Consider the following 11,810-nt stretch of genomic DNA (forward strand, 5'->3'; position numbering starts at 1 on the left):
TGTTGGGTTAAAAATAACCCAAATATAACCCAGCCGCTGGTTAACTATTGGACCAACACCACATTGAGTTATCCTAACCCAATGGTCTGGGTACATTATTAAACCCAGCAGATTGGGTATGATTCTAACCCAAAACGCTGGGTTATATCAACACAACATTAGTTAAATTGGCACAATAGACTGGGTAAAAGTAACCAATGTGCTGGGTTATAACTATATAAATGTTGAGTAAAATTCACACAGTATATTGGGTATATATTCAACCCAAACCACTGGGTTATATCAACAGAACTGCTAGTTAAAATTACCAGTTGTCGGGTTTTCCAAACCCAGTATTTGGGTTGCATTGAGAGAAAATGGGCAACAGATAGCCATTGCAATGAAATAAAACAGTTCTACAGAATTATTTATTTGACAGTTTACTTTATTTTTGAACGGATAGCCTACTTTAAAAGCAGCAGCAGCATGTGATAAGTTACTTCCATGAAGACAGCTAGATTCCACGGTCCATTTGGGGGTCAGCCCTGTCAATCAAAGAAAGAAAAAGAGTGAATTAATCACTGCTATTTACAGAACCTTATATCAAGACTTTCACGAACCATTATCAGTGAATGATGTTGACAAACATTAAAAATCCCCCAGGAGACAAAATATTAGCGCAACACACTCGGAAACCATGACCACCTCATGGAGTTGTTTAACAGCAGACTTGACAAACGTTACGTTCAGTAATGTTAACGTTAGTGGCAGTGATAGTTCTACCGTTAGCTAGCTGCTAGCTCATGTTAGCACATTCAGTTCGTGAAATCCAAGTTGTGTGTAACATTAATGTTACCACCAAATACCACCCAGTAAGTTACATGGCTATAATATGAAGCTACAATGAATGCATTAATATGTTGTTTGGCATGATGATTACCGTACGTGTGAAGAGACTACTTCGACTGTATAGCCTTCATTAGCTGACACACATGCTGCACTACCATGAAGCATTCAATTACAGTAACGTTAGCATAGTCTACCAACCGTCTGCTAATGTTAACCTAGCCAGCTGTTGGTATGCTAATTTTAGTTCGTTTTAAAAGTTTGTTTTGTTTCTGTTCAGCAGTTCATACCCAGTGAACACAGAACTATGTTTTTAAGAGTCTGTCTTTGTGTAGATTTAACATTAACATGAGCAGTAATTGTAAGTTAATGTTAGCTAACGTTAGCTGGCTTGAATGACACAATTCTTAACCTGCTTGAGGCAAAACGAAATTGGCAGGCAGAATATCGATTCATATCACGAAGGGTATCTCTGGGTGGACTTTTAAAATCCTTCTGAATAATAATAAAAAAAGTTAAAAACAGATACATACCTTCCGAAATCGCCTGATTTCCACTGCATGTTGACAGCTGCTGGACTGCATGGACGGTTGAAAGAATAAGGATTTCCCCCGAACTCTCAAATAACTATGCTGTGTTAAAGTTACCCTGGTGCTGGGTAGTGTACTCACGTCAGGTGGGGGAGAGGAGGGGCGCTGTCCTAAATTATCAACCCAACAAGCTGGGTTACAGAAAATAACCCAACATGAGTAAAAACAACCCCACACAATGACCCAACAGTTTTAACCCAGCGTTTGGGTTGAGAAAATAACCCAGCATTTTTTAGAGTGTATATTATTGGGCAATCGCTAGCTGCTACTTGTAGCCTAAGCGTGTTGGTAGCTTCACTATTTTCTGAATAAAGTAACTTTTCAATAGCTTAACTTCTTTATTTATCAAGTGGCTTAGCCACACAAGCTACACTTTTCTTGTCATGTGTAATTGGCACAATTTAAAGTAGCTTCCTATGTAGAGAACTAGCCTACTGCTGTGTTTGTGTTAATAATACATTTGACTGGGTGGTAGTATTGTGTAGTGTTTTATTCATAGCAGAGTAACTGATAGTTTAGCTTACTACAATGTCTAAGTAGCTTGCCCAACACTGTATTATTCACATGTCATTTACCCTAACAAGAATAAGATGCCTCTCAAATTCCTTTATTCATTTATTTATTTTATATCTCCCCAGAACAACTGCCTTGCTCAAGGAGACTGTGAATGAACTGAATAGTCTCCTCACATCCCTGGAACTGAGGAAGGTGCAGCTCTTCATTGCAGTATTGGAGGGCATCTGCTACACTGTGACTGAATATTTGATTTATGAGCTCCACCTTCATCACCTGCATTCACCACTCTGTGTCCCATTTTCCCATCGTCTGGTTGACTGTCCTCTTTTAGGGAGTTTACCCAGTTTCACTATGTACTGCTATCTTATTTGCCCACCTGCTGTCTGAAGCACTTTTTTCTTAGCCAAAGTGTACCCAAGCAATTTTAGCAAGGTGGGAACATACAAAATTACATGCACCAGTTATCGAAATCATAGAACCAACTGCATGGCAGTAACCTCTGTCTCACTGAGCCTGTGAAGACACTCCCCGATTCTTTACTGATTGCAATGAACGGGGCTGATCTTAGCAGTTTCTAAAATGTTTCTTAATTCTTATTTATTTAATCTCTTCATTGGGGCTGAAAGCTTTCTGTGAACTGTAAATAACAGATGCTGTTGATGAACCCATTGACACTGTACAAGTGACAAGTCACCTTTTTGTCTTGAATTGATGAAGTTACACTTACTATGCCAAACCAATGTCTGTTTTTTAAGGATCAGAAACAAACCTACAAACTTGCACTTTACAATATTTATGGAACTTGTCTAACAAATGCTGTTGATATTGAACCCAGTTACTCCATTTCCTTTACTTATGCCACACCAATGTCTGTTCATCAAACTTTATTTTTGATGGCACTGAACTGAAAATGTTAATGGATTTTTTTCTGTCAATTTAAAGAACCTTTCTGTGAATAATGCTGTTGATGGAACTTTTCTGTCAACTGTGAACTATATTTAACTCATTAAACTGGTATCAAACTAGTTTTGTCTATGCTGTCAAACATGGATTATGTTCCCAGTTTTGATATCGGACGTCAGGTCACTTTATATCATATATCAGAATATTCTATTACTGTTAAACCCACTATGAATATTAAAATATGCTAAATCATGTGTCCTGTATCATAGCTACATGTATGACCTTTGCAGCAAAAAAAACCGAGTGAGAATCTGTTCGGTATTCAGTGAGATATGATTAATTAAGTGCGCTGACAGCTCATCTCACAGGCCAAACAGATTACACTGAGTGGAGTGGATGACCGGTCCAAGATGGCGGCTCCAAATCTCGTCAGCGCTAGTAAGGAGTAGCGGTCGATGCGGCGTCTATGTATATTATGTCTATGAGTGCGTGTGCCTGAGTGTATCAGGGCAAATCTAGACAAGAGACTATAGGGAATGTTTCAACATTGTATAGGCTGCTACACAACGCCGCTCTCACCACGCGCATCACGCACCTCACGCACAAGGGCACCAAGGGAGGGGGTACCAAAATGTAGCCAATAAGCTTTACGGAAAACCGCTTTTCTCTCTACAAGAATGTTTACGATGTCAAAATGCACCAACTCCTTGTTACTGTATATGCAAGGATGATCATGCCGCAGATCTAACGAACGTCACTAATTAATCATCTTGAGTGCGCACCAGAGAGAGAGAGGCTGGAAGGTTCCAGGTGGCTTCATTGTTGATATCCCCTAGACGGTAAGAAACGTATTATAACTGCTTGTAACAACTCATTTTATGCATAGTATTGTTAATAGCTTATTGTGTTATCAATGTGGCACAAACAAACAAGGCTAGTTTATGGATTAAAAAGGGTTTTATGAGAAAGGTATCTATGGTAAATTGTAAAAGTGAATCCTATTTAAAAATGATATAGCACTAGTCAGTAGGGACTAGAAGGTGCAAGTGAATGGGTTACTATGGTGACAGGAATTTGTTTTCCTCACAGGCGTTTCTTCCAGACAGAAGGAAAACAATCTCAAGTGCGCACCTTACTTGCACACAATTCCACGTATTGGCGATCTGATATGATTTGATCAGACATAATGTGCTGACATTTTTTTTGCTGGTCTCGAGCTTAATAGACTTATTGGACGTCACTTTCACGACTATTAGTAGTCAACGTTGACTTTGAACGAACTAAATAATGGGAAAGAAGACCAGCGACGAAGATACCTCACTTGCAGAAGCGTTTATACATTTCCAGTAAGCAAATCCATTTGTACTCAATCAGTCAAATAATTGGGAATCAATGTAGACTAATTCGATGCCTATTTTGTTTTAATGCTTAGAATGCAAGTGAAAAGTAAGGAAATTGAGGAATTCAAGGAGGATATCGCACAGCTTGAGGGGGGAAAACAAAAACTTATCGAACTGGTAGGAAACAAGTAGCCTAGTCGAGACTCATTTGGCCTATAATGCAGCCCAAGTCACAAATGCACATCAAACACATCTGACGGCATTGCTGCTTTTAAAGAGGGACCACTTGCGAGAGGAGCAGAAGGGCCACATCACTGTGCTGCGTAAACAAGCCAAAGAGCAGGAGCGGAAACTCGAACAGAGAGGCGAGGTGAACAAGGAACAGGTTGAGGACGCTCTCCATCAGAACCTGGAGTTGAGCCGTAATAAAGAGAAGGAGCTTGCAGGTAGGCTAGGCTACATGATGCTAGAGTGTGCGGGACCATGCAGTTGTTGTAGGCCTAAGCTCCATCACTAGTAGTCCAGGCAATCTGTGAGAAAAAAACACCCAACCCAAAACTAATTGCAACAGAAATTATTTTTGTTGTATTCAGTTCATGAAACCTTCCTATATCACATACCAAAAGTCCTTGAAAATCCAAGTAGTGGAACATTGTCCTGAAACAAACATGGTATCTCAGAACAAGTGATGCCTACAGGGATGAGCAGTATTTATTACATGTATTCCATATTTCAAATACAAAATATATCGTATATTCGTAATTTGTATTTGACTGGGTTGAAAAAAAACCAGCTTCGTATTTTGTATCAAAATACTTTATAGATAGGCCTATGTATTTTTGTAGTTTAAAATATTGAAAAATATTTTTGGTAAAACCAATACTTTTGGTGATGTGATGACATCATAACTGACTTGGGCTGACTTTGTCCACACTTAATAATATATTATAATATTGAGATTCAGGAAGATGATCCAGTGCAAGTTGAGTAACTTTAGGCGGGTCAATATAGGGTTCAACATAAAAAATTGTTACAAAAGTTTTTTTTATGGATTCTGGTACTGTTAGACATGCTAAATAACATACTAAAATCTAGTAAAATCTGACCTTGAGAAATGATGGCCACCAAAATGGCTGCCAAGAGGTTAGAAGGGCTATGGGCCCATCATGACAGTCAACAGCACGGCGCAAAGTGTATAATCATCATGATGCCACACATATTTCTATTGTACACTCGAGTTTTTCGTCATCTGTTTTATTGAGCAACGCACTAAAGGGTGTAGCCATTAATGACCTAAGGAGGGGTCGCATTATCTAAAAATCGCTATCGTACATTACCTAAAACGCATTACGCCACTGACCATATGTTATTTTAAGAGTGCATTATCAACAGTGATGGGCGGGTGCACAACTACACACTGCTTTTCTCGCAAAAAATTGGTCATCCTAGGCCCTACGGTTCTCAAGATATTCACAGAAAACTGTGTCTGCCCTACCCTCCTTTCGGGGGGTCCAGTCCAGCGGGGGGGGCTACAGATCAAAAAACGAAAAACGATGGTTCCATGCTATCCATGTGGGGTTACATGCCCACCAAGTTTCGTGTACCCCGGTCTTTCAGTGTCCCGGGAATCCTTGTTGGTGTACGGTCACTAAATGTACACATAAATTGTCAGCCAGAGATATTGTGATGAAAACACCTAATGTTTTGCTTTTTAATTTAACTAGGTGGCGCTATACATGAAATAAGTGGTAATGGGATAGGTTGACATGCCCCCTTAAGACCAACATACAAAAAAAAAAGGTGGACCTCCTAGGCCCTACGGTTCTCGAGATATTCACAGAAAATTGTCTCCGGCCACCTACAGGCCAGTTGGTGTATAGTAACATAAATTAATTTATTGTGTGGCCCCCCATGAACGGAATTTCACGCAACTTGGCGTGCATTCAGAGGGTGTCATAATGATCCTACACTTCCAATTTCGTGCAGTTTTGACTGTTAGGTCACAGATACTTGCGATTACAACACCTCACATTTACTTTTTTGTGTTTAACTAGGTGGCGCTATACATGAAATGATTGGTTATGGAATGGGTTGACATGGCCCTTTGAGATCAACATACAAAAAAATGGTCCTCCTAAACCCTACGGTTCTCGAGATATTCACAGAAAACTGTGTCCGCCCTACCCTCCTTTCGGGGGGTCCAGTCCAGCGGGGGGGCTACAGATCAAAACGAAAACAAGAGGTTCCATGCTATCCATGTGGGGTTACATGCCCACCAAGTTTCGTGTACCCCGGTCTTACAGTGTCCCGGGAATCCTTGACGGAAATTTGGACATGCGAAAAAGAAAAAAAGAAAATAAATCTGACCAAACCTATATGACCGCCGCTTCGCTGCGCGGCGGTCATAATTACATGATTACAATGGAACATAATTATAATAAAGATATCAGGAAATACGTCTCACAATGAGTACTTTCACCATTCATCATCATTTGCAAATTGTTAATGACAGTTAAAAGTGAATAGGCGAGTGGCACATATGGAGCACATCTGAAGACGCACTGTCACGAGATGTAAGCAACTCCTCTGCAGGATAAATGTCCTTAGGTTTCTTATTCAGTCATTTAAACACTATTGGGGTAAGTGCTTTTTCAGGCTATTTTGTCAATGGTAACCTATTGTCAGTCAATAGCGTAATTAACTGTGTATCACTGTTTTGTGTTGACTATGACACCAAGGAGAAGTTAGTTTTACTTTGCCATAGAGTTCAAATAATAGATGAGTGCAGATGCGTTTATAGGCTATACTCTGCTAGCTTTAAAGCATGGTTTAGTGGAATACCTGTTCCATACTGTCTCGCATGCAAGCAGATTCCTGCAAATGGGCCGCTGACTATCACAATACCGATGCGCTGTTTGAAGTCCAACTGCTTGCTGTTAAAGGGAATGACATATGTCACTCTCATTGGTTTAAAGGATGTAACGCCCAAAACACACCCATGACTAACTAAGAAACATAAGATCCACCTTTTTGCGCCAGGTGTCTGACTTTTGAAAACAAAACCACACCCAATGTGGACTGGATAAACCCCTAAGCTATTTGCTAGTGACCATGCGTATTAGACAAATATAACCCTATATCTCAATTACTATTCAGCCCACAGAGGTGAATCTGAGGACAAATGATGGTCAAATTAAACAATAATATGATTTTAAATGTTAACATTGAACATTTTGGAATGCTCTACCTTTTTCAGCGATATATTAAAATCAATGTGTTTTAATACAGAGTAAATGCAATACAGGAATATGTACCAATACGGGAATATGTACGATGTCCAAGGCATGGAGGAAGATAATATTTGTTTGATTGAAATATAAAAATGTGAAAATAAATTCTGTTGCAATTAGTTTTGGGTCAGACCTTACTTTGCCTGGACTATAGCGTAAACTGCATCTCTTCCTTCCAATATTACAGTTTCTCAGTTGCTCTTGTGCATTTCTAAAATCAGAACTGAAATTCTGAAGATAACTAATTCAACCTCCAAGTCATCTAGTCACTTGTGCACATCATAAGCAAATTTCTCATAATTTCAAAAAACAACAAATTATTTTGCCCATCCACGTGTGCAATTGTCTGCTGTGTTATTGCATTAAATTAGCAGCCTAGAGCTGAAATTGATGAACTTTATAATAAAACCACATTGCTTGTATTAGAAAATACTAACAGGGTAAACTGTTATATATGTGACTAAGCATTTTGACTATCTTATTCGTAAACAATGGTGCAAAGACTTCCTAATGGCACTGACATGGCTCTAGTTATGTTTTGAGACATAAAACACTTTTTTACAAACTTTTGCATTTGCAAAAATTGTTTTGAGAAATGCACTTACTGTTGTGCAAACCTTAAAAGGTGATTTGAGAAATGGACCAAAGTGACTGAGAAAAACTTTAAACATCTGAGGGACTGATATTATCCAAATCCCCTCAATAGCCTAATGTTTTTTTTTTTTTTTTTTTTTTAAATATACACAGATATAAAATGCTGTAAATGTGAAGGTTTATTGAGGCATTTATGGAGATAGGCTGTTGTGTTTGTTTGAGAGAGAATTAAACCAGGGCCTGAAGTGTCTTGTGGAGCAGGTGCTGGCTTTGCAAGCTGAGAAGGAAATATGGCTGCAGTATAAACATGTGGGCAGACACAAAGATAAAGAGCGGATTGATCACCTAAAGGATGAACTTGCTGGATTACAAAAGAACTTTGAGGAGATGGCAGGTGAATGTTCTTGGTTTTCTATTTCTATTTTAGGAGGAAATAGAATTGGCTCAGTAAAGTTAAGTAAAGTCACTCATTCAAAGTAGATTATTATTATTTATTTTGCAGAAAATATTAATCGATCCTTAGAAGTGACATTCAATGAAATTGATAAGAAAAAAGTTCAGTTGATGGATGACAAAAAGCAGCTTGCCTCAGAGGTAACAATATGCCTGCTTGTAGAATACCAACAATAATGGTAAACTTGATGTAGCCTTGATCAGTGAAATTATTTTGCAGAGAGCAATCAAGCTTCTCGACAAGAACACTCGTCAGGAGATCAAAGAGAATGTATGGCTTAAGAAAGAGGTATAAGAACCCATTATGCTCTTTCCCTGGGCAGTTTCTTCACTTCTGTTGAGAAATCAAGGATCTTAGCTACAGTTTTCCCTGACAGGTCGGTGTATACAAAATGGAAGTTTCTATTATGGAGGAAGCTGTACAGAAGCTAGAAGAAGAGAACTTGAAGCTCACAGGTGACCTGTTTACCCAGCGGTTGGAGGACCTACAAATATCCAGGTAATCTGTCATCACTCACAGTTGCACAGTGTTTTAAGAGAAACTAAGAAGGTGTTAATGTGACTTTGCTTGTAGGAATGTGTTTCTCACTCAAGCAGCTGGACTTGGACCAAGTGATTCTCTCACACTTGAGGAGACCTTTATGAAAAAGGACCCAACAGGTGATGCTTATTTATAATAATTTTCTGTTTTTTTCTGTATTTTTTCAATTAATGTTATTTTTGAAGAAAATAGAAAGAACGTTTTATTGTTCTGAATATCAGTTAAGATATAGAGATAGTCTAAATGGCATTGAAAAATGTCCCAGAACAATCACAAGGGGGCACTAGAGAGCTATCTAAAACAGTTACATTGATAAGCACTGATGAATTGGGCCAATGCATCTGCAGAAATGTCGGAAACGTCAAATACTTTTAGTGCACAAATACACTGTCTGGCAGGCCCAACAGCTGCAAACATTAACCTGCTGTGAAGCAGTGCGTAATCTGATTTAGTGTGTGTGCACTGATTTCCTGCTAGTGCCTCCTTATGAACGCTGACTATATGAATAATAAATAATCAGTTCTTAGATCTGTTAGATTCTCTGGTTGTTGAGTTGTGTTTTAGTTCTAATGTCTGTATTGAAGATGGTCAATAAAGCTTGACGGCGGGATCAGGATCGGCGATTAGATGATGATTTATTGTAGATGGTACAACAATGAATAACAGAACACAGGCTAAGTCTCAAACAGTAAAACTGTGCAGAGTCTAAAAGTTGTGGTTGTTATTAGAAGCGGCTGCTAAGCCTTCCGACAGAAGATGCTCCTCGGGTCGCTTCCTCGATCCGTCTCCGTGTCAAAACCTAAGACAAAGCCTGTTATACTAAAACATACAAACATCAATCATGCCAACGTGGCAGGTGCCAACCAGTGTACAAAAAACGGCTCTGGCCAGATATAGATACTAGCCCTATCCCGAACAGGCCGACATGCTGTCTCCCTCGGCCCATGTTATCACTGATGTTCCTCGGATGTTCCTAAACATCGGCCTGTATAACCTTCCTGCTGGTACACAGGCCTAGGGCACAGTTATGTACAATAATATGGACCTCTCCCTGTTGTATACTACACACAGAAGTAACATATGAACACATCAAAATACAGTGAGAATACCCCATAATTCTACAGTCCCCCCTCAATACCATAAGGGCTTCAGGCGAGTACATAAGATCATTTGGGTGTCATTTAGACTCCGCTCATATTTGTTCTGTGTCCAGTGCAAGAGGGGTCAGGGAGCTAGTGATGAAGAGCCTGCGTCTCATGATCAGACGCTGCGCACCCGGCAGGAAAGGCCTCCTGATGCCTATCAGTTAATGGCGGAGGAAGCCACTGACTCATATCCTCTCAGGATTTTTTTGGCAGCATGGCACCCTCATTTCCCTCAGACACCACAATGTCTGGGTACAACAGATTTTAAAGGAACAATGGCAGCAGCTCTATCCTTATATGGACTTGCTTTGTTTTGTGTCCACGCATGACGTTTTAGTCGTAAGACGCCTAGATTTTTGGGGGTCATAGAATTGGGTTCATCACCTAAATTTCCCAACAGATGTTGCCAACCTGATTCCAGTTCCCTCCCACTTCCCATCCAGCAGTGCAGGTTCGTGGCCACATGGCTGTTGTCCAGGCAGCAGTGGACGGTGCGGTGACCCAGGCGGAGAGCGGTGACCGAGGGTGCAGCGGCGGCTATCCTGGAGCCATGTCTAAAGAGGGCTGGCCACAGGACCTCGGGCCACTACTGTACGGCAGTCAGATACACTTGAAAGTAAGGCAATTGTGTGTCAACACTTAGTATAGAGACTGAATGTTGCACACGTAGGGCCTGACTTAGAGTTTGCTTTACAAAAAAATAGCATTGCTGCAGTATAATACTGTGAAGATAATTTGTACTAATTATGTTGGTAACATCCACATGATAAACAACTATAAACGCAATTGAATCACCATAGTATAGTGTAGACTGTAGAGTGCTGCACAGTGCTGATACTAGAAATTAGCCAGTGGGTTTCAGAACAGCTGCCTTTATCTCTATGAAGTTGCAGTTGCATGTACTGTATTCCCCAGCCTCATTCATCCAATAATAAAGATGTAAGAGTTTATATAGAAGTTTTCATAAGCATTAACAGATTTAGACATTGTGATTTTCTTGGTCAATTTAAGATGACTGGAAAGCTCAGTGTTTGGATGCGTCCCACCATTAGTTCCCCTTGGCCTTGCCTGGAATATAGATGACACGGACATCTTAAAGAAACAATCTCTACCCTTGTTGCTGAGCCAGATCTGTGGTCAGACAGGAAGTTCTCTCTGTGTGTAACCAACAAGCTATTCCTCTGTCCCCCTCCCTCCCCTCCCTGTGGGGTGTAGGAGACCATGCACCTGGGCTCTCTGGAACAGAAACTGCTGAGTGTGGTGGGCCAGGCCATGCCCCTGCACACGGCTTCGCCTGATGCCCACTGCTCGGGCGGCAACGACTGGCCAGTCACTGTTCACATCATCCGGAACAGGTTCCAATAGTTTCAGGCTCTCTAGCTGCACAAATGAAAGGGTCTTTTAAACATACATTATAAAAGCCCACACATTTTATTAGCTCCCACTTGACTGATGAAATTATTGAGAAGCAAGTCTACACATGACTAGCCATGTATAATAAACATCTGCAAGGGAATGATTTTGAGTGTTGTCATAAGATGACATTTATACCATTAACACTTTCTAAGCACTTCATAAACTATACTCCTGATGAAGAATGTAGTATTGTTTTT

At 40.1% G+C, this 11,810-nt stretch overlaps 1 protein-coding gene across 2 annotated transcripts; it reads left to right on the top strand.

Moving 5' to 3' along the window:
• Window positions 1-3,655: 3,655 nt before the first annotated feature.
• On the top strand, window positions 3,656-11,717 carry ccdc83 (coiled-coil domain containing 83). Of its 2 annotated transcripts, none has more exons than XM_042092836.1 (11): window positions 3,656-3,673; window positions 3,924-4,180; window positions 4,267-4,351; window positions 4,452-4,620; window positions 8,285-8,452; window positions 8,561-8,652; window positions 8,732-8,800; window positions 8,889-9,010; window positions 9,086-9,171; window positions 10,641-10,813; window positions 11,413-11,717. In XM_042092836.1, the coding sequence occupies exons 2-11, from the start codon at window positions 4,122-4,124 to the stop codon at window positions 11,560-11,562; spliced, it is 1,173 nt and encodes a 390-aa protein (XP_041948770.1). In that variant the 5' UTR covers window positions 3,656-3,673; window positions 3,924-4,121; the 3' UTR covers window positions 11,563-11,717. The 2 variants fall into 2 exon arrangements, with proteins under 2 accessions (XP_041948770.1, XP_041948771.1); XM_042092837.1 differs by having other exon boundaries at window positions 3,657-3,673; window positions 10,644-10,813.
• The last annotated feature ends 93 nt before the right edge of the window (window positions 11,718-11,810 follow it).

This window comes from Alosa sapidissima, chromosome 5 (assembly GCF_018492685.1).
Source record: "Alosa sapidissima isolate fAloSap1 chromosome 5, fAloSap1.pri, whole genome shotgun sequence".
NCBI classification, from domain to species: domain Eukaryota; kingdom Metazoa; phylum Chordata; class Actinopteri; order Clupeiformes; family Clupeidae; genus Alosa; species Alosa sapidissima.

Excerpts from the sequence above, each read along its gene's own strand:
- ccdc83 (XM_042092836.1), top strand. The coding sequence starts at position 4,122 with ATGGGAAAGAAGACCAGCGACGAAGATACCTCACTTGCAGAAGCGTTT. Across the intron at positions 4,181-4,266 it reads GAAGCGTTTATACATTTCCA|AATGCAAGTGAAAAGTAAGG; the intron begins GTAAGCAAATCC and ends TTTAATGCTTAG. Across the intron at positions 10,814-11,412 it reads GCAGTCAGATACACTTGAAA|GAGACCATGCACCTGGGCTC; the intron begins GTAAGGCAATTG and ends TGTGGGGTGTAG.